The 27,202-nt window shown below is 44.3% G+C and overlaps 2 protein-coding genes across 7 annotated transcripts in view; both read left to right on the top strand.

Moving 5' to 3' along the window:
- The first annotated feature begins 13 nt into the window (after positions 1-13).
- On the top strand, positions 14-26,558 carry LOC141570750 (NXPE family member 3-like). Of its 5 annotated transcripts, XM_074329162.2 has the most exons (6): positions 440-727; positions 4,695-4,810; positions 5,798-6,552; positions 17,984-18,063; positions 18,438-18,650; positions 25,733-26,558. In XM_074329162.2, exons 3-6 carry the CDS (start codon positions 5,813-5,815, stop codon positions 26,263-26,265), a joined length of 1,566 nt encoding a protein of 521 aa, XP_074185263.2. In that variant the 5' UTR covers positions 440-727; positions 4,695-4,810; positions 5,798-5,812; the 3' UTR covers positions 26,266-26,558. The 5 variants fall into 5 exon arrangements, with proteins under 5 accessions (XP_088652851.1, XP_074185263.2, XP_088652849.1 ...); XM_088796725.1 differs by lacking the exons at positions 440-727; positions 4,695-4,810 and adding an exon at positions 14-148; XM_088796723.1 differs by lacking the exon at positions 4,695-4,810 and having other exon boundaries at positions 441-727.
- LOC109439778 (NXPE family member 3-like) overlaps positions 59-27,202 on the top strand; it is a 73,162-nt gene continuing 46,018 nt past the window's right edge. The window contains exon 1 of one of the 2 annotated variants that reach the window (XM_088796732.1): positions 59-148. The gene's annotated coding sequence lies outside the window, so the exon portion shown is untranslated. The remainder of the gene's footprint in view (positions 149-27,202) is intronic. The other variant, XM_088796728.1, reaches the window with a different exon arrangement.

The following is a 27,202-nucleotide window of genomic DNA, read 5'->3' as shown; positions in this document are numbered from 1 at the left end:
ATGTCCCAGCTCTCTGCTCCACCCTACATTATTTCATCGTATGTATTTCAGGGCAGTGGGCACTGACACAAGCTGAATCCCGCCCTGACTCCTGCAGACCTCAGTCACCTCTCCGTTATCCTCTGGAATAACCCAGGCTGACTCGCAGGTAGATGCCCTCTCCTCCCTCATGCCCAAACCCTCCCATTGTGGAGTCACAGTATATCAATAAAAAAAATCTACAATGAACACCAAATACATTTGATGAGAATTTACAAGTGAAGACAAAATGTAAGTTCTCTCACTAATGACTTTTGGTTATGGTGAATTATTATTTAAAATAATTGTGAAAGAGGTCATTAGTGCACAGACCCAGGGGTGACCTTGGCATCCGCAAATAGAATCTACTTGTTTACAGGAAGCTGCAATGATTTCTAAGTCCAGGAAGTGAGACTCTAAATTCTAGGGGAAGTCTCCGGCTTCAAATGGTGGATTTTGAGAGACACAGGGACTGGAATAGTTTGCAGTATCAGTCAGAACATGTACCATCTTGGAAAATTACCAGAGATAACAAACTCTTTATAACTAGGAGGGGCTAGTATAAACATTTACTGTTTTATGCTTCATCTGGGTCCTTGGTTCACACTGGATATTTCGGAGAAGAGTCTAGGCTGCTATGGGTCCATTCATGGGGCAAAGCAAGGGGTACAAGATTCTGATGACTGTGGGGTTGGTCTTTCTGGTCTGGGTGAGTACTACCCTTTTCTCCACTCCTGTGATCACTGGCTTATTGGTTGTCTCCTTATGCAGCCACAAATTTGGATTGATTACTGCCTTAATCTGGGAGAAGGGACTGAGGGAGTTTTCAATCTTCTCTCTGCCCCTGTGTGACTCCACGTCAGCAATTGCAGGGTGGGATGCCATCCATAGGAGGCGGGTGAGGGGTTGGGTGTTGGGGTCTATAAGGGGATTAGAAACACAAACCTGGAAGAGATTATTCAGGGAAATTCCAGTGGAGAAAAAAATAAGCTATTCACATTGTTCTCAGCTCTCTCACCTTTTCTGCCTAAGTGTAAGAGAAAGAGATAGAAGTCTGTGGTGCCACGTCCTGCTTTTTAGCACAGAGAAAAAGAGGCAGGGCTTCAGGGAAAAAAATCTCTGTCTGGAAAGAATGGGCAATTGTCTGGAGTGACTTTACTGTGTCTCTTGGGAACTCAGCTATGGTGAGTTACCTCCACGAAAAGGCTTTTCCCTTTTTGTCCTTAGGTCAAAACTGAAGTTGTGGTGTTTAATGTAGCTATAGATGCACTTTGATGGCCTGTTTAAATTCAGGTTTAAAACAGTTAAATGGGTTATTGATAATTAAATAGTAGGAGATTTCACATGAAAATATGGATTTCTGGTCTCTATTAAAAAGTGGTTGAACTGGCAAGATAGGTCCATAAATTGGTCTTTATTCTAAGAGCATGAAGGAATTTGGCAGGGAAACCCTAATTCCTTAATAAACCGGTCCAAAGAAAGTGTTGGTTTCATTACCAGAGAAACCTTTCATTGTGAGAGAGTCAGACATCCTGGTGCAGCAGCCAAAGCATCCCACCTTTTAAAAAAAGTTGAATTATAACATACATAAAAATGTAGAAATCATAGTGCTCAACTAAATAAAAGATAACAAACCTGTATAATCATCACTCAAGTCAAAAAATAAAAATTATCAGTATACCCAGAAACTCCCTCTTTTGCCTCCCTCTCCATCACTACTCCCCTCTCTTCTTTTCAACTATAGACATTATAGTGTATTTTTGCATGCTTTTGCATTTTATAGAAATGTAATCATACACTATGAACGCTTTTATGTGTGTCTACTTTCATTTATTCAATATTTTTGTGAGATGCATCTACATACACATATTTTTGTGTGTGTATGTGTATGTACATATATATTTGATGGATACATTTTAGGGATGATATAGAATTTATATGGAAATTATAAACATCATAATGGTTATGTGGGAGAGATTGAAGGGAGAGCAATTGAGGAAGTATTTTGTTGTAGTGTAAGACTATTATTCTTAATTTTCATTTCATTCTAGTCCTCCAGTGTATGAATATATGACAATTTATTTATCCATTCTGCTGTAGATGGACTTTGGGGGGGGGGCTATTTTAAACATAGCTTAGTTCACACATGCGTGCCTTTCTGTTGGATATACGAGCTAACCTGCTTGGTCCTAAGGTATGCATCCCTTCAATTTCAGTACATACTGCCAAATCGTTTTCCAAAGTGGGTTCTGTAATTTATGATCTCACCAGCATGATCTGAGAGATTCAGTTGCTTCAGAGCCTCAGTAACATTGGTACTGTCCGTCTTTTAGTTGCAGCCTTTCTTTGAATATTTAAAGGTATTTCACTGTGGTTTTAATTCGCGTTCCTTCTCTTACCAGTTTAGCTGAGCACCTATTCACGTGTTTATTGGTCATTGGTCCTCTATTGTGAAATGCTATTAAAGTATCTTCTATCCATTTGTAAGTTGTCTGTCTTTCCTTATTAATTTGTAGGAATTCTTTATAGATTTGGGATACAAGCTCCTCCATTTGTTGTACATGTTGCAAATATCTTCTCCAGCTCTGTGTCGTGCGTGCCTTTCACTCTAATAGTGTGTTTCGATTAAAAGAAATTATTATTTTATTTTTAAATTTTATTTTATTGTGATAAGAACATTTAACATGAGATCTACCTGCTTAACAATTTCTTAAAATGTACAACATGATATTACAGTTACAGTGTTGTACAGCAGATCTGTAACACTTACTCCTCTTGCTTAACTGAAACTTTCTGCCCATTAATTAGTAACTCCCCATCCCCCCTCTCCCTAGACCCTGGCAAACAACACTCCGCAATTCCATTCTATAAATTTGACGATTTTAGATACTTCGCATAAAGGGAATCAATCATGCGATATTTGTGTTTCTGTGACTGGCTTTTCACACAGCGCAGGCAGCTGTGTGGAGCCAAGATGAGGAGCTGTGGTAACAGTCCTGGCGTGGAATTAACCCCTGGTCATTCACAAAAGCTGAAAGCATTCACAGACTCTACAAAGGAAGTTTTTATAAAGTTAGGGCGGAGAGAGAATGCCCATGGCAGTGTCCAAAGATGTCAGCTGCCTAGGGTAATAAGAAGAGAAACACCGGTGTTGTGTCAGGGGGTGGGGTACGCGGGGGCAGAGTCCAGAGCCTGAGAGTGGACAGCTGCACTAACTTCAGGTTAGCTTTTTCTTATGTAGGAAAGGGGGAGTAGGTCAGGCAGGTTTGAAGCTGGGAGCTAAGGATTCTCTTCCTGATCCTATGGCAGTGTACCGAGGGTGGGGATTCTGGCAAGAGTATGTCCTGAGTCTCTCTACCAATTTAGGTAAGTCTGGTTTCACGCGGGGCTAGAGTGTAGGAGCTTCTCAGTTAGTTTTATTATTTCTCACAAAGGGGATTGGTCTGTGAATTGTTCCTGAATCTGTGTGTTCCTGGAGGTAAAGAGGATCCAGAGCTTCCTACTTTGCCACCTAAAAGATGTCACTCTGAAGTTTTCTCTTTTTATTTCTTTGTACACAGATTGTATTTTTCTTTTTATAATTCCTCTTTGGTGAAAGAGAAATTAAGGAGAGGATTTTGAAAACTTGAAATATTTTACACATACCAGAGAATGAATATATATATATATATATATATATATATATATATATATATATATATAATGTATATGACATACCAGAAATAATAAAACACACATCCATGTAACCTCCCATACCTAATAATTCTTTGCATGTTACACAGTTATTCTTGGTCTTTCTCTCTCCAATCTGTTCAAATTTGCTGTAACCAGAACTCTTGGCCTCTATTACCTGTCAGTTCAAATCTTCAGGTCCCTTTGTGTGGTGGCAAAGCAGCAAGTGGCAGGAGGAAAAACAGTCTCTGCTTCTGGGTCATGTTCACCTGCACTTTGTTTTGCCATTTGTTAGTGATGGACGGGGAGCCATTCTAATCTGTGATCTCCCAGTTCAGTGGCCCTCCTGATATTCTCCCAGCCCAGGATGAGGGCCTGTGAACAGGCTCCACAAGGATCAGAACCTTACGAGGTATATAACATCTGACAATTAAGCTCGCAAATTTGTTGCAACGATGTTGTTAACCTTTTTTGATATCAGAGTGATTATTCATTATGAATTTGTACCAATTGGACAAACAGTTAACCAAATTTACTATTTGGAAATCCTGAAAAGGCTGCGTGGAAAAGTTAGACAACCTGAACTTATCACCAACAATTCATGGCTCTTGCATCATGACAATGCACCAGTTCACACGGCACTATCTTGAGGGAGTTTTTAGCCAGTAAACAAATAACTATATTGGAACACGCTCCCTATTCACCTGATCTGGCCCCCAATGACTTCTTTCTTTACCAGAAGATAAAGGAAATAAATATTGAAAGGAAGACATTTTGATGACATTCAAGACATCAAGGGTAATACAAGGACAGCTCAGATGGCCATTCCAGAAAAAGAGTCCAGAATTGCTTTGAAGGGTGGACTAGGTACTGGCATCAGTGCATAGCTTCCCAAGGGGAGTACTTCGAAGGTAACCGTAGTGATATTCAGCAATGATGTATGTAGCACTTTTTCTACGATGAGTTCACAAACTTAATTGTCCAACCTCGTACTTCCCCCCAAGATGCCACGGGCCTCAGTGGGCCAAGCATCCCAAGGAACCACATAGTACCGGATTTGGAGCCCAGACTCTGTGATGTTCATTCCTGCTCCTCTCCAGCCCAGAAATGAGCCAGTCCTGTGAGTGTTTCTCCTCCAGTGATCAAATCAGACACTGCAGCCTCAAACACACCCTCCATGTGCCACCATGGATTTTGAGACTTGTCTTGTCTGAATAACACTTGTCTGAGCAGAGGGGACTATGGTGGGTGTAGGCGAGTATCTGATAGGCCAGGCGCACAGGCTTCCTCTCACATCTGTTACCACCCTCCATTACATAGAACATGGCCTCTCTCTACTGCTCTTCCTGTTTGCATCCTCACACTTCTCTGGTCTGTATTTGTGAGGTTGTGTTTCTCAGAATATGATACAAGAGAGCTCTGAGCCCCCAGAGGAGACTCTTTGTTGTAGCAAACACCATTTCTTCCTAGAAAAGAATCTGCCATATCTCAGTCCTTTTTCAAACTCACACTTGTGTCTGTGCCTTTCTACAGCTTCTCACTTTTCCAATGGTTTCTGTAGTTGAATCTGAGTCCAATTAGAGAGGAAGTTCCCTAGGGGATGGTCTAACCTCCTTCTTCTATAAACCTCAGCAGCATTGTGGAATGGACTTGCTCACCCACAACTCTGTTGGAAATCTAGGGTGGAGATGGTGGGAGAGAGGGACTAGGAAGAAAAAAGAGGACACTTAATCAGAATGACAGGTTCTGGAAGGAAAACAGGACTTGTGAGGCGTGAGGAAAGCTATAGATGTGACAGTTGCATGCAGACCTGTACTTATCTCTGTGTACGTTGTGGCGAGGGGGGGGGGGTGTGTGGGGAAGGTGGTAGTAGAGGGAATAAGGCTGAGATAAGGAGACAGTTGAGATCCAGAGACATAACTTCACCTTCACACAAGATGAATGTGGTAATGACTCAGACACGAGGCTGATGAGTGACAGAGAGCCTGGTGCAGGCAGGATAGGACTCCTGGCAGAGGGGACTAGCTTTGGTGAGTGGACAGCTCCTGCCCAGAAGAAAGTGAGGGAAACACAAACCACTGATAGAGTCTCCTTTCTCTACCCACAGGTCCTCTATTTCAAGATGTCTTGGCCTGACAGCACCGTCCCTCGGCCCCCCGCACCCCGCCCTGCCTCTCAATCTGCCTCTGAGTCCACAGCATCTCCCTCCCTCTTGGACTCTCTCCCCCAGGAGCTGGCCAACCTCACCCACCTCCTGTACTGGCCTCTGACCCCAGGAGATGAGGGGGACTTTTTGGCCTCCACCAGCCCCCAGGCCTCCACCTACCACCTGAGGGGTCCTGCCCAGACCAGCTATGCCCTGAGAGGCTCCCTGGAGGCCATCCTTATCGCCAGAGACCACCGGGGCCGACCCAAGACCCACGGTGGGGATCTGTTTCGGGCTCAGCTGTTGGGGCCTGACTTGAAGGCTGGGCTCCCTGGGGATGTCCAGGATCTGGAGAACGGCACATACTTGCTGTCCTTCCCCCTGCTCTGGGCTGGGAAGGCCCAAGTACAGGTGCGCCTGATCCACTCCAGCGAGGCAGTTGGGGTTCTGCGAAGAATCTGGACAGAGAAAAGGGCCACAGTTGATTTTATGGGCTACTTTCGGGGCCCCACAGGAACTGAAGAGACTGTCATTTGCAATGTTGACCCCCAGTCAACTGGAACAAGAGGGCCTACCTGCCAGTACAGGGATGTGGATTCGGGTGAGCTCTGGTTCTGTGCTCGACCCTCTACCCTGCCTTGCAGCTCTTTAGTTGGGCACTCAAGTGGGCGTTACCTGAAAGTGACTACACCACGGGATGAGGCCCTGCTGTCATGGTAAGAAAACCCAGAATGTGGGATGCCGGCCCCACCCTAAGCCACATCCTGCCTTTTGAATATTGTCCCTGTGACCCAATGGCCCTCCCCAGGTTACACCCTCATTTATTTATACTCTCATTCAACACATGTGTTTTTAACACCATTATGTGACAGACTTTTCTACACAGATAGATACCCTGTTTCCCCAAAAATAAGACCTAGCTGGACAATCAACTCTAATGTGTCTTTTGGAGCAAAAATTAATATAAAACCCGGTATTATATTATATTATATTATATTATATTATATTATATTATATTATATTATATTATATTATATTATATTATGTTATTACTTTATATTTACTATGTTATGTAGCACTCAGTCTTATAGTAAAATAAAACCAAGTCTTGTATTAATTTTTGCTCCATAAGACACATTAGAGCTGATTGTCCGGCTAGGTCTTGTTTTTGGGGAAACACAGTACATATCACAAAAACCTAGTCTTGCTATCCATTTAGGAAGGTTACAATCGATCTCCTGGAATTCTCCAGGAAAGACAAGAAATGAAATATTCAAGGCAGAATGAATGACTTCAGGGCAAAAGTGGCTTGAGTGCCTCATTCATTTCTTTAAATTCCTGCCTACACTAAGCTTTTCATCTGATTTTTCTTTATTTTGTTAGCTTTTCAATTATTTAAAAATCCATTTTTAAAAATATTTTTTTAAAATACTGTTTTTGTCCAGAATTTTTAGTTGTTCTCAGTGTAAAGGTTGTTGTGAATACTTGGACTGCCGTATTACCGGGAAAATTAAGTCCCCATTCTGTTTTATTTGTTTCCGTTGGTAACTTTAATATTTGTTGTTTCTATTTCTTTTAAGATTTATTTCCTTTTTCTAATTTCACGATTCAGAACAATATACTAATATATATATCAATCCTCTTTATATGGGATAAAAATTTATAGTTAAGGTTATAAATTTTCCCTCTGAGTACAGTTTTAGCTGTAGTCCCCAAATTTTGCATATGGGAGTTTCATTTTATTCAATATTATATGTTTTATAACTTCTATAGTGACTTCCTCTTTAAGTCATGAATTATTTAGGAATTATTTTTAGTTTCTGGATGTAGCGTAGGGAGGCAGCTATCTTTGTATTTTTTTTTTTAATTTATTTGCATTATGACTAGAAGTATGGTGTCTAGTATCGATTCTTTGAAATTTGTTGAGAATTTATTTGTGACCCAACAGATGACTAATTTTTTGTTTGTATTCTATATTCCCTTGAAAATAATTTGTATTCTCTATTTCTTCAGAATGAAATTCTGAACCTATTTGATTTAGCTTGTTTTATTCCAAACACATATAACTTCACTATTTTTTTTGTCTGCTTAGTCTATTAGTTTCAGACATAAATATAGTATATTGTGTTTGTAGGTTTGTAGATTTGACTGCTTCTCATTGTAATTCAGGAAGTATTCATTTTATTTATTTCAAGGCTCTGTTGCTAAATGCATTCAACTTTGTGATTGTTTTATGTTAATGGTAAATTATTTATGTTACTTTCTTGCTTGTTGTCTTAAGTCCTAATTTTTACACTATGAATATTGCTAGAAGAGCTTTCACTTGCTTAGAATTTGCATGGCGTACCCCTTTTCATCTCTTTATATTTCAATGTTTTTTTGGTGTGTGAAATAGTCTCTTGACACGGAATGTGGCATTTGTTTAGGCGTAGTTGAATAAATCATAGAAAAGACTAGATCCATGAAGACAAGTAACTTTACCTAAACATAATAGGCATTCGAAACAATGGGGAATGCATTGAACAGAAATAAACAGAAAAGAATATAACTAGATCTGAACCTCAGTGTATATACATAAAGATCAACGTCAGGAGGATTAAAGACCTGAATGCAAAAAAGCAACCTTAAAACTCAGAAAAGGTTATAGCAGAAAATCTCTTTATGATTTTGGATTATGAAAATATTATTTTAGACATAACAAAAGGCATAAATCATAAAAGAAAATATTCATAATGGGGTGATATATAAATTAAAAACTTCTCCATGACCAAAAGTTCCCATAAACATAGTTTAAATCAAGATATAAGCTGGGAGATTATACCTGTAGCACACATAATTGACACAGAATTAGTACTTACAATAGAAAATAGTTATTGCATACATCAATAATCCATCCTTTTTTATGGCAGCCTGGTATTTCATCATATCAGTTTTTTTTACTAGTCACCCATTGAAGGACATTTGGGTTGTTTCCAGTTTGTGACAATTATAAATAAAGCTACCATGAATATTCATACGTAGATGTTTATGTGAACATAAATTTTCACTTCTCTGGAATAAACGTCTGTGTGCAGTTGCTGGGTTGTGTAATTAGTGGATATTTAATTTCATAAGAAACTGCCAAACTATTTTCTAGAGTGGCCATACCATTTTACAACCCACCAGAAACGTCTTAGAGGTCCAGTTTTTCTGCACACTCCCCTGTCGCCATGCAGCAGTTTAATCTCGCCAGGCAACAGTTTAACAGTTTTGTTTCCTTCTACCTGCCCCCAAAGAAAGGAGAGTCTCTAAGACAGATCCTTTCAGGGACTTTGCGAAACCTTTGTGTTTGCACCTTATGCCTCCCTGTTTGGTCCCAGAAAGATGACTGGACAGTCAATGAGGAGTAAGATTCCTCACGGAAGGAACAACTCAAGCCAGACCCAGTCATGGGGACCAACAGGAGAATCCATGGGGTTCACAGAGGTGGGCACAGTCTCCCACCTTCCTGAGGCTAAGGAAAGCCTCTGCCTTGGTGGCTGCATTCCTTCCCAAAACCTGCAAGGGAAGTGATTCAATGAGGTGCTTGCTCTCCATCTATTCATATGCATATAGGTTTTGTCCCTTGGGGAAGTTGAGACTTAAGGTCCAGCTGTCTGCAGGCAAGGGTGATTGACTCTAATAGGGTTTTCTATTATGATGTATAGAATTCACAGATCTTGAGATTGACAAGCTTTATCTCCTGTGCTTCCCCACCTAACTAATAAAAGTTATTGCACAGGCCCGACCAGGTGCTACAGCCCAGACCTTGAGGCTGCCGGTCCCTTAGCCTCCACTTTTAAACTCTATTCATGGCTGCTGTCTTTTCTTAACCCTGAGCCGCTCTACTGACTCCACACAACTCTCGTCACGCAGGACGAGACACTCCCCAAAATTTGGTCTTTACACCATTTTTTATTTTAGTGATTTATTTATTTCTATCTAAAGAGAGATCTAGTTCAAACCTGGCCAAATGTTAAGATCCTCTAGAGCTGGATGTTGGGTACATAATAAAGTAACTTTAACAATGTGCATAAAAAGTAGAAAAATAAGGCAGGTAACAAGGTCAGATGAGTCTTTCAAGAAGTTGTCCTTTGAAGGAAAGGAACCTGACTGAGTTGTAGATACCGGGAGAGGTAGTGGAAGAGGTGCTTCATTCAGTGCAGCAGATGTGATTATGTTTATATTCTCGGGAAAAAGAACTGGGGGGGCAGAAGTTGAAGATGGTGCAAAAAAGAAGGAGGAGGAGGAGGAGGAAAGAAAGTGGTGCAATCTAAAAGCTGCAGAAGGAGGTAGCATTAGTGTACAGTGGCACCTCTTCTCCAAAATGGGGCGAGTAGGAGGTCAGGATGGGTGCCGGTTGACATATTTTCTGGTAACGGAGTTAATGTTGAGAAAGCTCCTGTAAATTAACATGCTGCCCCTGCCCCTCTCTCCCCTGCCTTGGGAAGTGAAGGAAGAAATACAGGTAAGGGCCAAGCTCAGCTTTGAGGACTGGGAGAGACAGCGAGGTGGAAACACACAAAAAGATCGCCCAACAGCATTTCCTGCCTCAGTGGAACTCTAGCCCATCAATTTTAGAGACAGCAGTTCACGCATACATTCATGCTACAAATATGTATTCTTAATAGCTATTTATTTAATTATAGACTACTCAGCAGCTCACAATCCTATTGTCTGAATTTTTTGTTTTGATAAAAAATTTAAATATAGTTTATTGAAGTGTAATTTATATACAATGAAATGTCCTTGTTTCAAATGTGCAGGTCAATGAGTTCTGATAAATGTGTACACTTGTGTAACTGTCACCACAATCAAGATACAGAATATTTCCACCATCTCTGACGATTCCCTTGTGTCCCTTCCCAGTCAAGTTCCCTCACCCACCTCCAAGCCCAGGCAAACACTGATTTCCTTTCTGAAAGTATATGTTAGTTTTGCCTTTTCTAGAATTGCATAAAAATGGATCATGCAGTTTGTACTCTTGTATCTGGCTTCTTTTGCTTAGGAAAATTTTTTGTGTGATTCATCCATATTGTTGCATATCAGTAATTTTCTCCTTTTTTTCCTTTTTATTAATGAATGGTGTTCCATTGTATGGATAGACCACAGCCTGTTTATCCTTTCACCTCTTGATGAACATTTGGGTTGTTTCCAGATTTTGGCTATTATGAATAAAGTTGCTGTCAACATTGTGCAACTTTAACAATTTTTACCAACAACAATTTTGTGGGCAAATATTTTCATTTCTCTTAGATAAACACCTGTGTGTGGAATTCTGAAACTGTTTTATTACTAGAGTTTATGGTTTTGATTTACAAAATCGAGCAGATCGTGCAGAGTTCCCATGTCCACTTTCCCACACAATTTTCCTATCATTAACATCTTACAGTAGTGTGTTATATCTCTTACAATTCAAAAACCAATATTGATACATTATTATTAGGTAAAATCCATGGTTTATTTAGCTTTCCTTAGTTTTAATCTAATGTCCTTTTTCTGGATCCCATCCAGAATACCATATTACATTTAGTTGTCATGTCTCCTGAGGCTCTTCTTGGCTGTGACATTTTCTCATACTTTCCTTGTTGTTGATGACTTTGACAGTTTTGAGGAGTGTTGGTTAATTATACTCGTATTGTAATATTCCTCTCTATTGAAATTTGTCTGATGTTTTTTATGTTGTTGCGGAAGAATGACGAGGACCGAGAAACTCAAGTGGTTCGCAGAGATCAGGGAGAACACAGCTTTATTACACCAGTAGGCCCAGTGGGATTGTTTCCAAAGAACTGAGCACAGACTGGGGTCAGGCGCTTTGTTTTATAGGGTTAGGCCTCCGAGTTAGGGGTGAAATCTGGCCGGGGTGCCAGGTAGGTCCGTCCCTAGCAGCTGTGATCCCTCAACTTTTTTTTGACAGGGAGGCCTCTAACTATGGTGCCCACGGGAGACATCTCCGATAAGGTATGGGAGGAGGAGGGGGACGGAGCTCCGATAAGGGGGAGATTGAGCTCTTAGGGGGGCCTGCAGGAAAAACCGTCCCAACATATTCCCCCCTGTTGATGATTGGAAGGGGAACCCCGAAAGATCATCATCTAAACAGAGAGTGACAGCCCCGCAGGGCAAGGACGTGGGCGGTGGTCAGACAGGAGACGGCACCTTCGATGAAGTGGACAAGGGCAGCAAAGATGCACGGGCCGATGGCAGCAAGGAGGAAAATGGAGAGCAAGGGGGGGTCAGGAAGTCCAGGACTGAAAGCCAAACCCCCAGGAGGCGAGCTCCTCGCAGCGGTTCTATATGCGATCCCCGGAGCTCACAGACCCTGGTGGCGGGGATCCGAGACTGGCCCATGTAGCAGCAACATTCTTCTTGGAGGAAGAGGCAGGTCCCGCGCTTTTCGGCCGTGAGCAGATCCAGGGCTCCCCGGTTTATGAGGGCGATTGACGCCAGGCTGGAGAGTTGGGTCTGAAGTGACATGAGTGAGTCTGCGCCCTGCTCCATGTCATCATTGATTTCTTGAGAAAGTTTGTAGTAAAAGTCGATGGAAGTCCCAAGGCCGGAGCGGCAACCCCTGTAAAGATGCCAGCACCTATGAGGAAAGGGATGAAAGCCCCACGGCGGGTGCGAAGGGAAGGAAAGACCCGCGACTGGAATTCAGCGTCAGCAAAAACGGCGGCAGAAGGAGAATGAAAATGAGGATGCAGCCACCTCCACCGTGATGTGTGCTCTGATACCTGTATAGGTAGCTTCCGTTACAGAAGAAAGTGCAGGAGGGCAAAGGTGCAGAAAAGCTCTGGCAGTGGGTGTCGGGAGCCTAGGAGAGGCCAGGGGGCAGGTAGCAGGCTAAGTTTGAGGCAGGAGCCAGGGGACGCTGACCGGGCGGGAGACTATGGAGGCTCTGAGCTGCTTGGCAGGGTCCTGGGCATCTGGGAGTTTGGCCCGGCGGAGGGAAGTCAGGCCGAGGCCATGGCAGCAAGGCTGGGGCAGTGCAGCCCGAGCCATCGCAGCAATCTGGGCCGCCACAATGTTGCAGAGGTCAGTGCCCTGGACTCCACTGCCATCAGAGGACCCGGTTTGGGCTAAGTAGGTCCAGCAGACAGACCCTCGGGGGAAGAGATTGCAGGGGAACTGGGAGGTCTGAGGCTCTTGTTCCGGACCGCTGGAAGCAGGGACACTTCGAGGAGAGACCCAAGGGGGAAAAGGCAAAGAAGGCCTAAGAGCCAGAGGGCCTCAGGCAGGCGAGCACGAGTAGAGGAGAAACCCATAACAGAAATCCGGACAGGAGGAGACCCCGCTGGGTGGGGGTCCAATCAGGCAGGGTCGTAGAGATGAGCAAAAGAGAGACCAGAAGGGTCAGCAGGCAGAGGGCGAAAATGGTTAAGGGGGGGAACTGTTATTCAGCTGGTCTTCTTAAGCGTGGTCTTCAGTGGCTTGTCCAGGCAGGCTGGTCCGACTCTGCTCGCTTGACTCAGGAGTGGTGAATCCACGGTGTGATTCTGGAGACCTTAAGAGCAGTGGGTGTAACAAGGATTACTGTGTGAGCCCATCTATATTGGGCAGAGGGGCTCATGCTTCCAATCTTTACTTAGACCCTGTCACCTGGAAAGTGGGGATGGACAGGGGTCCCTAATGAGTCAGGAGTTCTTTCTAGTAGATGTGAGTGCAGGCCTGTAAGGATCTTTCCTAGGGCGATAAGCTGACCTGGGAGTTACCTACTACTTTGAGGCTGCCTGGGATGGATGATAGCAATGGGGGAGGCCGGCCCTAGAGAATTTTAAATGGGGGAAAAACCATCCTTTTGAGGAGTACACAGGGAGCGGCGGGCGCCTAAGGGGAGTAGATCCATCCATCCCAGGGAGGTTGTTTTTTTTTGTTTTTGTTTGTTTTTTGCATAGCTTAGACAATGTTTCTTTGAGGGTACAGTTCATATACTCTACTTTCCCTGAACTCTGAGGCCAGTAGGCTGTGTGAAGCTTCTAGGAGACACTGAGGGCTGAGGCCAGAGTCCGTAGTACATCTGAGATAAGGCTGGTCTGTTGTCCTGTGAATGGTGAGGGGAAGCCCATACTGTGGGACGATTTCGTGGAGGGGAACTTTGGTGACCTCTCTGGCTTTTTAGTTCAGGTGAGGAAGGCTTTTACCCAGCCCGAGAAGGTACAGACTAAGACAAGAAGGTATTTTGTCCCTTGGTGAGGGGTTATGAAATGATTATGGCTGGAGTCCTTGAAATTCTAGCTCTCGTTGCCTAAGGCCGTATGTTGTATAAGCAGCTAGGAAGAGTTTGGGTGGAAAATTGCTGTCAGTGCAGCTGCAGTCAGTGTGAGACTCTGGGAACAAGATCACCCCTGGATTGTCTCATAAGACAGCAGAACTGTGGCTGGTGGCGTCCAGTACTGATATTGGCACTTTGATTTTTCTAGTGTCTTCCTCTTCTTCCTTTTCACACTCAGCAAAATTATAGGTCAATTTTTCTTTTCCTTCCTGCTGATGGAAGTAGGTGAGTCTCCCTTTTACAGATGGGTTCTCCATCTATTAGTAAGGTAACATTAGAGTCAACGCGATCTTTGTTTGGGAACTTAAGGAGAGGTCATATGTGCATCGCACTTTTATAAGAAATGAGAAGGAAATAATAAGCAATAAATCTGTAGTTGCTGTTTAGACTAACCAAATAACAAAGAATCGTGTCCCAATACTGTCAGACAGAAGCCAATCAGCACAGTGGCGCCAACCTCGTTAAAAGACTGGAGATTCACAAAGTCAGCCTTTTCCCAAGCAGCTCTCAGTAAATTTCTCAGGTGTGTATTCAGAGATGCTAAGTACGTCATTTGCTTGTTTCTCAGTTTTGTGACAGCAGTTTTCCTTTGGTATTATATACTATGGCCTTTAAATAGTCCCCATCTCAAGAACCCAGAGACATTCCACACATCGCCCATCATGTTGCACTTGGAATACCAAAACTGTCACAGAGTTTGTAAGCAGAAAACGCCTCATATGAAAATTAAGTTAACTTTTATGCAATTTAAATGTGGTCTTCAAGTTCCCCTTCGCAGGGGTGAAAAGGAAACCGCTTCCCTGACTGGGAATTGAACCTGGGTCACCCACTTGGCAGGCGACAATTCTACTGCTGCATCACTAGGCGAGCACTAAGTGTGGCAAAGTCAAAGAAGGAGAAATCCAGAGATACGGCAGCTGGGCGGAGCCTTCCTTTGATGGTCCTCCTTATTTCTTTTTTCTCTCGCATCACCCAAATAACATTGATTTCACGGTAGTTTGGGGGCTGGGCAAGGCCCAGGCTGTGCTCCCCGAGCACGGGGGCAGCTGGGGTGGTCGCCGGGGTGCTCCCGGGTCCCCAAGCCGAGCTGGGGAAGGCCCTGCCAGTGGCTGCAGTCAGGCCGCGGTTTTGCCTAGGTCCGCAGCCCGGGAGCGCGTGGGGTGCGGCGGCAGGGGGGAGCCCCCGGGCTTCTTCAGAGGCGGCCGAGTAGGGACCAGTGCCCTGGTCGCTGCTTTAAGGCTCTAGGGTTTTTCCTTCCACCCCGAGGGCTGCTGAGCTTCCACTGCAGAAATGCTCTTGGTGTTGAAAAGGCAAAAGAAAGGGATAGTATTGCCCCTGGCGCACGGCCTGGGAGCTCTGTGCTCTCAGCTTACGCAGCCCACGCTTGGGTCTCGGGTAGGGGAGCTCAGGCGCCTTCTTCCTGGTGCTGCAGACCCGGGCTGGAAGTTCCAGGACGGGGGAGAGGGGGCGGGGGTGCCGGGTGCTGACCGCCGTTGGCTCTTGGTCCCCTCCCCGGAGAGGTTGGCCCAGGGAAGCTCGAAAGGGGCTGTCTCTTCCTCTCCACCAGGCTCTACCAGCTGCATCCTCTCTCCACCAGGCTCCCTGGGGCGAGGTCCAGAGGGTGTGCAGGTCCAATCTTGCTGAAATCGCTGCTTCCCAGGGCTGGGGCAGGGAGAGGGAGCCGAGAGAGGAGCCTCTTTCCTCCGCTGTGTCGGCTGTTCCGCTGGAGGCGGCTTTCATGTTAGCTGCAGGGCGCTCACCCGGCGCCTGGGCCCGGGTCACTTTCCCTCCCACTCGCACTCGCCTGGAATGTGGGATTGTGATTGTTACTCTACGTTCTGGAGGCGCATCTCGGCGGTCCCGCTTGCGCTGCGGCTTGCGCTGTCCCCAAACACAGTGGATCGCGCTCCCCAAAATGTTTTTCTGGCACTCAGACGTCTGTCCTCAAATATTCAGTGGAGTTTTCTTGTGTCCTCTTGGTGAAGGGCCTTTGTCGGAGGGGTGTTAGGAGTTTCTTTCAGAGCCTGGGTTACAAGAATCCTGCACTGTTCCTTTTTACTAGAGCAGAACCGTACCCTAAAGTGGAAGGATCCTGGCAATTTCCAACCCGGAGTTAATGTATGGAAACTGACCGGGTGACCAGGATTGTCGGTCACTACAATATAAACGTGTAGGACAACGACCAGGTCTAGGGTTCCCTCTGACGGCCAGCCCACGTTAAAAGTGGGCTAGTCTAATTCACAGAGGGCTCTTAATTTTTCCTGGGATCATGCAGATTCCATAATTTCTGCCAAAACCTTTCCTAAAATTCTTTAACATGCAGTCTAGGACTGCAGGCTTACTTTGCTTCCCACCCATAGCTACTATGTCGCAGACGGTGGGGAGGGGGATTTACTCAGGCGCTGCCCTGCTGGCGTCCCTCGTGGGGCACTTAGGAGTGTTTTTGGCTACAGTGTAATTCCAGAATAATTTCCAGACCAGGCCACTCTGTGGAGTGAATCACTGTTATGCCACACGATGCTCTTCGAGAATCAGGGCGAAGCATATTCAGGCTTCCATAGCCAAAGCAATGGAATCAAACAATCAGACACACAATCAGTCACTCACACACGGGGTTGACACCCTCCTATGGGTGTCCCTGACTGGGTAGGTTATAAGACCCTACTGGGAGGTGATCAGGCTCCCCTTCTCTCACATGGGACAGGACTGGCTCCAGACAATGGCCTCGAGGCTTACCTGGTCCGATGGGTGGATCCGACTGGTTGACCCCGGTCCCTCTCAGCGGGTCCAGCTGGGGAGGCGCAGGCTGTGGCTGCCCAGGGAAGCCCCGTCCGGGGTCCGCCAAAATCAGCAGGGCCCGCCTACACCCTTCTCGGGCCTCCCGTTGCTCCACGGCCTGCCTCTCACCCCACACCGGTGGTGCAAGGGTCCATCACGGTTGGGTTTCCCGGTCAGGGAACCAAATGTTGTGGAAGAATGACTAGGACCGAGAAACTCAAGCGGCTCGCAGAGATCAGGGAGAACACAGCTTTATTACGCCAGTAGGCCCAGTGGGATTGTTCCCAAAGAACTGAGCACTAACTGGGGCCAGGCGTTTTGTTTTATAGGGTTAGGCCTCCAAGTTAGGGGGGAAATCTGGCCGGGGTGTCAGGGAGATCCGTCCCTAGCAGCTGTAATCCCTCAACTTTGTTTTGACAGGGAGGCCTCTAACTATGGTGCCCACGGGAGACATCTCCGATAAGGTATGGGAGGAGGAGGGGGACGGAGCTCCGATAAGGGGGAGATAGAGCTCTCAGCGGGGGCCTGCAAGGAAAACCATCCCAACAGTATAATCAGAAGTGGGTTATGAGCTTAGGGGAGGAAGATCACAGAGATAAGGTTACATTTCCATCATAACATATCAAGGGTACATACTAGCAACTTGAGTTATGAATGTTGATATTAACCTGGTTATTCCACACAGTGCTCTTTGTGAGTTTTCACATAACAGAAAATTATTCTGTTTCGTGTTTCTTCCAGGAAGTTTGTCTTTCCTGGCATGCTTGTGTACCTCCATTTATCAGAGAAAGAACTACACAACCCAGCTTCGATGTTCTTTTATTACCTGGACTGTTAGTAGACTGACAAACAAAGTGTAGATTGATTGCAGAAGGTCCAGATTCCTGGTATGATTTTCTCTTCCATCATTTTTTGAGTCTTTATTATAATTGCTTCACAGTGTGAATGTGCTAATTGTATTGTATCGACCTCAAACTTTGGACTTAGAGTAGAAGTCACAAGTCAACCATCATATGCTCATACTGGTCTCCAGCTTTCACCTGGTCACCCTCCCTCAATGCTCACTTTTGGTGTTTCTCTAGGAAAGTGACAGACATCGAGCTCCCTCAGGGCATTTCTCCAATCCAGGTCAGAATGGCAGCCCCAGGGAACAGCAGCCTGGGTGAGTGGGGCTGGCATATGCTGGGGGTTTTGTGGGTAATAGACTTGGAGGGGTTTTATTCCTTGATTGGGAGTAGAGCCCCAGCCCCCCTGCTAGGACAGTATAGCATAGTGGTTTAGTAACATGGGCTGTAAAGTCAGACTTTTGGGGTTAAAATGCTATCTCTGCCAGTCACTATTCTTGATGATGGGTAAATTAATTAATAATTCAGGACCTCAGTGTCCCCACTTGTTAATGAAGATAAGAATACTACTTCATGGATTTTTGTCAAAGAGTAAATGAAATAATATAATATATGTAAAGAGCATAGAGGAGCACCTGACATTTTGTAATTTATAAACGTTAGCTCTATTCTGTTTTCCCCTTTCCTGTAGCCCTGTCCCCACGGCCCCCGTGCCATCCTGGGCTCCCGGCCACAAAACCCTCTGGCTTCTACCACCAAGAAGTGTGGCACTCGCTGTCCTGCTCCAGCCGCTCCTTCCCCACTGTTGACAGCATCCTGGGCTGCCTGGCTGGCCACGTTGTCCACATGATGGGAGACTCCACGCTTCGGCAGTGGTGGGAGTATCTGCGTGACAAAGTGCCCTGTGAGTGGCCCTGAGGGGAGAGGGCAGGACACCTGAAGCCTCAGGAAGGAAGAGGTGAACAGGGAGGGCTTTGCAAGACAAGACTCCTATGTTACAGAGGTTGGGGCAGTATGCCGGGAATTTTCCAAGAGCAAATGAGCAAAGGAATCAGAGCTGAGAGAATGTAATTATCATCACCAAGCTTCCTTTCCAGTTTGGTTGACCGGAAGTTATGTAATGAACTCATATGACAGCATTAAAAAAAACGTTTCAAATAATACAATTTCTGATAATGATGTAGGTGATGTTGGATCTGCCGGCAGTTTCTGAGTGTGGGCCGGGATCCTGTCTCGTGAAGCCGAAGAATGGAAACACGGACCAGGAGAGTAAAAAAGTTTTAAAAAGAGGATAGTTTATTAGAGGCAGGAGAAAAGGTTGCAGCTCCTGAGTGGGAGGGGGTCCCCAATGGGGGGTGCCCTAACACTGAGGCAAAAGCTCTTACTTTTAAACCTTCCTTTGCCTGCTTGGGGAAGGGGAGGTATTTGAAGAAGGGAACTTTAGAAGAAGGGAACTGGCTCCTTCTAATGAAATTCGTGTACCAGGTTTGTTCTGCTTGCCCATCCTAAAGGAATTAGCAAAGTAACCCACTCTTATCTATCAGATCTGCTCCATTTGTCAGGCCAACATGAATTTTATGATTAACCTCAAGGCCTTGTTACATTATGTCCTGGAGTGAAGGAGTGATTTCAAAACCCGAAGTTTTAGGATATGGCTGTCTTTTGTTTATTCCACCAGGGACCTCCCTGTCTACCTAGGGACATGCTAACTCTCCTGTATCAATAATACAAGAACAGTTCCCGATTTAGTCTTTAAATAAAATCCCGTTTACTCTCTTAAGTAAAATTAACATGAATGTATTGAAGTTCAGATTTTTGTACCCTACCTACCTCAGTTTCTTCCTCCCTCCTTTTTCCCTCCCTTCCCCTCTCCTCCTCTCTTTTCTCTCTCTCCTTTCTTTGCCTCACTGTTGTGTCTTATCCAGCAGCTGATAGAGCTATGGATCTCTTAGCACCTAAAACCTGAGTGACTTTTGCTGAATGAGCGTCATTTCCTCAGCCCCTCCAAAGTTAATTTAATCCAATCTCAACTCTTCCATGTTGAGAGTTAAAAAGTCAAGATTAATGGAAAACAGAAAATTTTCACAGAAAGAACTTGTGAATAACCTCTCATTTAGAAAAGAAAAATAAACACTTAGCATCTATAGTGGTTATTTTAAATAAAATTATGTCCAAGCATCTAGTACCTACTCCAAAGTTACTACAAGTCTTGAAGATACCTGAGTGGGAAGGTAGAACAGCAGAGCTAGCCTGAATGCCTGTTGGACTTGGCCCACTATTCAGTGGTCATAATCTCTGTGAACTCAATTGTGAAGTTAGCAACCGGCTAATTGTGGCCCTTACTTACCAGGTGTGTGAGGAAAGTCCACTTAAACATATTATCTCCAATCTCGGGTGGGTAGTGCAGATACAATCCTGTCTTCCTGCAAAGTTTAGAAATTTACCATATCGTCACCCTCAGTCACTAGGCCTAATTTGAGGTTCCCCTTTATTTTAAACAGTTTATTGAGGTGTAACTGACAAGTCGTAAACAGCATATATTTATGGTGGACAGCTTGATAAATTATAACATACGAGTATGTACATCTGGAAAACAATGTCCACACATAAGACAATTAACAGATCCACCACTCAGAAAGCTTTCCTGGTAGTCCTTGCTAATCCCTCCCTTTTACTCTTCTCTGTCCCCAGGCAACCCGCACATCTGCTTTCTGTCTTTTTAGCTTAGTTTGCATTTGCTAGAACTTCATATAAATTGAATCATACAATGTGTACTCTTTTCTGTGTGTGGCTGCTTTTACTCAGCATAATTATATTGAGATTTGTCCACATTTCTGAATGTGGCAATAGTTCGTTCCCTATTTATTGTTGTGTAGTATTCCATTGTATGTATGGATATACCATTATTTATTTATCTGTTCATCTGTTGATGGACATTTGGGCTGTTTCCAATTTTTAGCGCTTACAAATAAAGCTAAATGAATATTTGTGCACAAATGTTTGTATGGGCATATGCTTTTATTTCTCTTGAGTAAATACCTTAAAATGGAATGTCTAGATCATATGCTAGGTATGTGTTTAACTTTTTCAGAAACTGCCAAACTTGTCCAAACTTGCTATAGCACTTTATGTTTCCACCATATATTTCCCCAGTTGATCTATATTCTCACCCACACTTGGAAAAATCAATCATTTGAATTTTAGCTATACTAATACGTGTATAGTGTTCACAATGGCTCACTTGAGCATTTTTTATGATGGCTGCTTTAAAAATCCTTGTCAGATAATTCCAACATCTGAGTAATCTTGGTGTTGGCACTTGGCAATAGTCTTTTCTTATTCAAATTTGTGATTATCGTGATTGTTGGTATGCTGAATGATTTTCTGTTGTTTACTGGACACTGTGGGTATTATGCTGTGAGACTCTGGGTCTTATTTTACCTTTGTTCTTTTCAGCCAGCACTCACCCTGTGTAGGTGTAACACGCAGGTCCAGGTGTATGTTCAACTTCCTTTTGGGTCCGGCTGATGCCACCCCAGTGAACATGGAGCACCAATTCCACGGCCTTGTTGCCACTGGGTGAAGGTACAAGTTTACGTTTAGCTCCACACCTTGCCCTACTGACACCGGGGTGGGCAAGCACAGGGCCAACTGGCATTTCTTCACTCCACCTGTTTCATGCCATGTTGCTACCAGGAGAGAATGGAAACTCGGATCCCTCCTGGAGTCAACTGTGTTTTAATCAAGCTATATGTTACTTTGAATTCCTTGTATATTGCAAAGAACCAACTAGATATTTTGCAAGATCGCTACTGGATCCTCTGTGCCCAACCCATTGATGAGGAGAAAGAGACCGAGAAAGAGAGGAAAAGGGAGAGGGAGAGAGAACAGAGGATTTTGTGGGTGCTTTATGTCCAGGCATGGAAGTGGCATACATCTTTACTGCTCAGGTTGAATGACTACAACCCAGTCTTGGTCCAAACAGAGAATTTGGCAAATACAGTCGTCAGGAAAAGAAAATACAGTGGTAAGCAACTAGCTACCTTCCTCTTCCCACCTTTCCATTGCATTTATGTTAATTTTAGACATATCAGTGAACTGTGTTTATATTTATAATTATGAAAATAATTTTCTCTTAAAAGTCAAAACTAATATGATGATTTAGTTGCTTGTTTGGTAATTTGTTTTGCTTGTTCCTTCCTTCATTTTTTAGTTGCTTGTATAGTAATCTGTTTTTCCTCTCCTCTTCCTTCCTTTTCTCCTTCCTTCCTTCCTTCCTTCCTTCCTTCCTTCCTTCCTTCCTTCCTTCCATCCTTTCTTGTTTTTCATTGATAAATATTTATTGAGCACCTGTGATATGCAGGCACTGTTCTATGTTCTGAGAACATAACAGTGACCAACAACAAAAATACTAATATTCCTGTTTTGTTGTGCATAAACGCTAATGGAAAGACTCAGAAACAAGTCACAGATAGTGAAAAGTTCTGTGAGAAAAAATACTGTGAAAGTAGAAGATGGTGAGGCAGAGGAAGATAGATAAATGGTCAGGAAAGATGCGTCTGAGGCAGTTTCACTCCACCATGCTGACTGTTCACTTGAAATCATGACCACAAACCTCTGGGATGCACTAATGCTGCACAGTAATCCCAGCAGTTCTCAAACGTGGTCCCCAGACCAGCTGTATCAGCACCACCTGGGAGCTTGTTAGAAACGCAACTTCTCAGGCCCCATCCAAGACCTACGGAATCAGAAATTCTGGGGAGATACTCAGTCTGTGTTTCAACAAGTCTCCAGGTGATGCTGATGGGCACCGAAGTTGGAGAGCCACTGTCCTGGACGACTGAACCCCCGGCCTTGTTGACGATGTCACAGCTTCTCCTTTCCTGAAACCTTCATCCTCACGGTCAGCTGCTGACCCTCATATTTTCTTAACAAAACAAAGCAATCAGAAGTGAAATTCCAGATTTCCACCACCACGTTTCCTCTCTTACCAGCATCTGTAGTAGTATTCTCTGTATTGCCACCTGTTTTTGAAAATGAACTCTCCATGCTCCTTCCACTTTAGCTCTAGGTCTCCTCCCCTCTTGCCCATTCAAGGACATCTCTCCACCAATTTCTCCCTTCCCTCCTAAATCATCTTCCCTCTCAACAGCATAATTTTCATCACATTCCCATCAGCATGCGAGGACTGACCATTTAGTTGGTGAACTCATCCAGGAAAAGTGCTGTGTACCTCATTACTGAATAGCACTGCGGTCACCTTCGAAGTGCTCCCCTTGGGAAGCTATGTACTGATGCCAGTGCCTAGTCCACCCTTCAAAGCAATTTTGGGACTCTTTCTGGATTGGCCATCAGAGCTGTGGTTGTATTAATCTTGATGTCCTGAATGTCATCAAAATGTCTTCCTTTCAATATTTCCTTTACCTTCGGGTAAAGAAAAAAGTCAATGGGGGCCAGATCAAGTGACTAGAGAAGGTGTTCAAATACAATGACCTGTTTACCGGCTAAAACTTACTCACTGACAGTGTGGCGTGAGGTGGTGCACTGTCATGATGCAAGAGCCATGAATTGTTGGTGAAAAGTTCAGGTTGTCTTAACTTTTTCAATGCCTTTTCAGCACTTCCAAATAGTAAACTTGGTTAACTGTTTGTCCATTTGGTACAAATTCATAATGAATAATACCTCTGATAGCAAAAAAAGGTGAGCAACATCGTTTTGAATTTTGATTTAGACTGAGTGTACTTTTTGGTCATGGAGAATTGGCTGACTTCCATTGTGCACTTATACGCTTTGTCAGGGTCGTATTGGTACATCCATTTTTCATCACCAGTAATAACACAGCCCAAAACATCATCTTGCCTCTCCAAAAGGTCTTGGCAAACTGCGACTCTCCTTTGCTTTTGTTCATCTGTGAGCTTCTTTGGGACCATTTTTGCACACACTTTTCTCATGCCAAGATTTTCAGTTCAGAGTTTCCTAACTGTTTCTCTATTGATGTTTACTTGGTCTGTTATGCTTCTCACTGCCAGCCGATGATTTTGACGCACACTTAGACAAATTTTTGCAATGTTTTCATCAGTTCTGCTCATTACTGGCCGCCCTGACCTCTCATCAACAGTGACGTCTTCTCTGCCCTCAAAAAAACATTTAATCCATTTGTACACTGCTGTTTTCTTCATGGCATTATCTCCATAAATTTGGACTAACATGTCCCTGATTTCACTTCCACTCTTGCCAAGTTTAACAAGAAATTTAATGTTTGTTCGATGCTCTTATTCAAGTTCAGACATTCTCACGACGGCACATAAAAACACTCGACAACAATAATGAATGCCACTCAGCAAGACACCATCACACATCGACACAAACACAGCTGTGAGACACTGCTATATCAAGGTTAGGAAACCTTACCGAGCTGTTTGTACAGTGCTTCCAATATAAGCGCAGGTGGCAGATTTGTGAAATTAATTGATAGACCTTGTATATTAACCAGTGTGCATAATTTTATTAAAACTTTTATTATAAAATATGACAAAGCATAGAAAATGCATAAAACAGTTTCCATTGTTATAAAATGATCACCCATATAACCTCCACCCTAAATAAGAAAGAGAACAAGATTCTCACTCCAGAAGCCTTTCTGATACCATGTCTCCTCTGAGTTATAACTCCCACTCTCTCTCTCCCATTATTCTAGAAATCTTTATTCTGTTCTAATATTTAAGCCCTTGTTTTTCTTCATAGTCTGCCAACTTATTAGGTATTCCTAAACAATGTACAAGATGAATGTTGCGTGACTTCCAACTTCATATAAATGGAAACGTACACTATGATTTCTGTTGTGTCTGGGTTTTTTTTTGTATTTAAGATTCATCTATATTCTTTCACGTGATTGTCGCTCATTCCTTTTCACTGCTACATGGTATTTAGTTGTATGATTATATCATGCTATATTTTTACATTCTACTGTTGATAGGACTATCATGAAAAATGCTGCTATAAATGTTCTTGTACGTGTCACTTTAAGTCCACATGAGCTTGTGTTTTTGTAGGATGTCACCTGGTGATTGTTTTGCTGATCAGAGAGTAGAGGTATCTTTAGACTTTTTGGTTCTGCACATGTTTAAAAAGTGGTTTTACCACTTTACTCTTTCACCAGCGGTTCTTTTTGTTTCACATTCTTGCCCAGCATTTGATATTATCATTTTTTAATATTGGGCAAAAAGTATGGGTGTATCATAGTGGCTTATGTGGTTTTCATTTGAATTTTTCTGTTAGTCATGAGAGAACACCTTTTTTTTTTTAAGTTTTGGATATTGGGGTATCTGATTGACCTGGCACTGTTGACTGAGAAGCCATCTTTTCCCCATAGCTCTGCAGGGCAGCTTCGTCATGAAGCAGGTGTCCTTATGTCTGTCTGTTTGGGGGATCTCTATTCTGTTTAGATATTCAAGACCATGGTGGGCATTAGAGAGAAAATATTGCCTGGGCAATTGGAAGTGTGGAATCAAAGCTCAGGAAGCCATCAGATCTTAGACAGAAACTGAGGAGGTAGCAGTGAATGAATTCCCCAAAGCGAAGATGGTAAAGAAATGTGGATGACAGTGATAGAATTTTAGGGACTACCACATTTACAGAATGCAAAGAAAATATGAAGCTGACAATTGAGCAAAGAGTGACCAGAATGGTAGAAAAAAATGGGATAATGTAGTGTTAAGGCAAGAAAGAGAGGATTCTGGAAGAGGTCACTCAGCATGGAGAAGTCAAATGTCTTAGAGAAATAAGAGCAAACTGAATAGGAGTTAGGATGGATGATAGTGAGATTCTTGGCAACCTTGAAAACTGGGGGGTGGGGCGGGTAAGCATTAGGGTTTAGAGACAGAATGCTTATGCCCTGGGATATGGGACTAGAAATTTCATTTGTACAAGAGGATGGTACACAGTCCTATACTCACTCCTAGGCCTCCTCTCTCTTCCTCTCCACAGCCCTAAAGCCCATGGATCTACACGCCACATACCAGACGGGGCCCCTGATGGCCGTGGAGACCACTCGGAACATAGTGCTGCACTGGCGGGCCCACAGCTGGCCCCTGCGCTCCGCCCGCACACCAGTGGCCTCCCTGCACTCTGTAGCCCGAGAGCTGGGGGGCCTGGCAGGGGGTCCCCACACCGTGGTGGTGCTGGGGCTGGGCGCCCACTTCACCACCTTCCCTCCGTCCATCTTTGCACGACGGCTGGCAGGGATCCGGGCAGCTGTGGCTGCGCTGCTGGCCCGGGAGCCCGGCACTCTCGTGGTCATCAAACTGGCCAACACAGGGTACAAGTCCGTATATGGCAGTGACTGGTTCACCCTGCAGGTGAACCGGCTCCTCCAAGCTGCCTTTGCCGACCTCCGTGTGGCCTTTGTGGACGCCTGGGAAATGACCTCCAGCCTGGCCGTGCCCGACAACATCCACCCAGGGCGGCTCATCGTCGGCAATGAAGTGGACCTCCTCCTGTCCTTCGTCTGCCCCACCTGAGCGCTCCTGCGGGTCTTGGCACTGTGTGGATGGAGAAGCTGGAGGGGTGATCAAGCCTGCAAGCCCTTCCCTGGGCGGAGCGTACCCCTTCTCTGACCCCTTCCTAATGCACAGGCCATAAAATCAACCAGGAAGAATTGGGATGTGGGTGGTGGCAGGGGAGAGCAGCCTAGCAGTGGTCCAGTGCATCTTGAGAGGTTTAGATCCCACATGGAAAAGCAGTGCTACGAGGGTGAGGGTGGGGACAGAGCTGGCAACATCTGTTACATCCAGTAAAGGAGGATTGTCATTTTCTGTGTTGGAGTTTCTCTGTGGGGTGTCAGCAAGCCTTGCAAAGGCCTAAGACATGGATTCCATTTCAGTTTATCAGAGCCACCCTAGTGGAAAGCCTGAGTATACATGTGAAGACTTTTATGCACTAATTGGTAAAATAAAATATTTATTCTATTTGTCAAAAGTAATACATGATCTTTGTTGAAAATTTGAAAAACTGTGAAACAATTAACAAAGAAAATAAAAATCACCTAGAATCCCATGACTGGGAGACAATCACTGTTCAAGTACATACGAGTATGATGTATTCCTGCTGTGGGTCTCAGGGCCGCAACTGGTGCTCGTTCTCTCCCTCCTCCACTCTTTATTCTACATTCCTTCATCCTCAGCTCTCCCCTCAGCATAGCTTGGTGACTTACTTGGTAGTTGGCCCAAAGCTCCGTCCCTGAGGACATGAACCATTGATAATATGTCCTTCTCACAGTGGGTTTGCTGCACATATCTGTTCACAGTTACAGTGGTGTGTGCAGTACCAGGAGGTGGTCAAGGGGACCATCTGCGTTCCACAGATTCCTCCCTGCTCCCGTGGTGTGAAAGTGGCCTCATGTTTCCTTGTTGATCAACTGTCCCTGCCAAGTTGGCGACTTATCTTGCGCAGGAGTCC

This window comes from Rhinolophus sinicus, chromosome 3 (genome assembly GCF_057876585.1).
Source record: "Rhinolophus sinicus isolate RSI-liver-muscle chromosome 3, RSI-T2T, whole genome shotgun sequence".
Lineage (NCBI taxonomy): Eukaryota > Metazoa > Chordata > Mammalia > Chiroptera > Rhinolophidae > Rhinolophus > Rhinolophus sinicus.
This window is presented reverse-complemented; position numbering and strand designations above follow the sequence as displayed.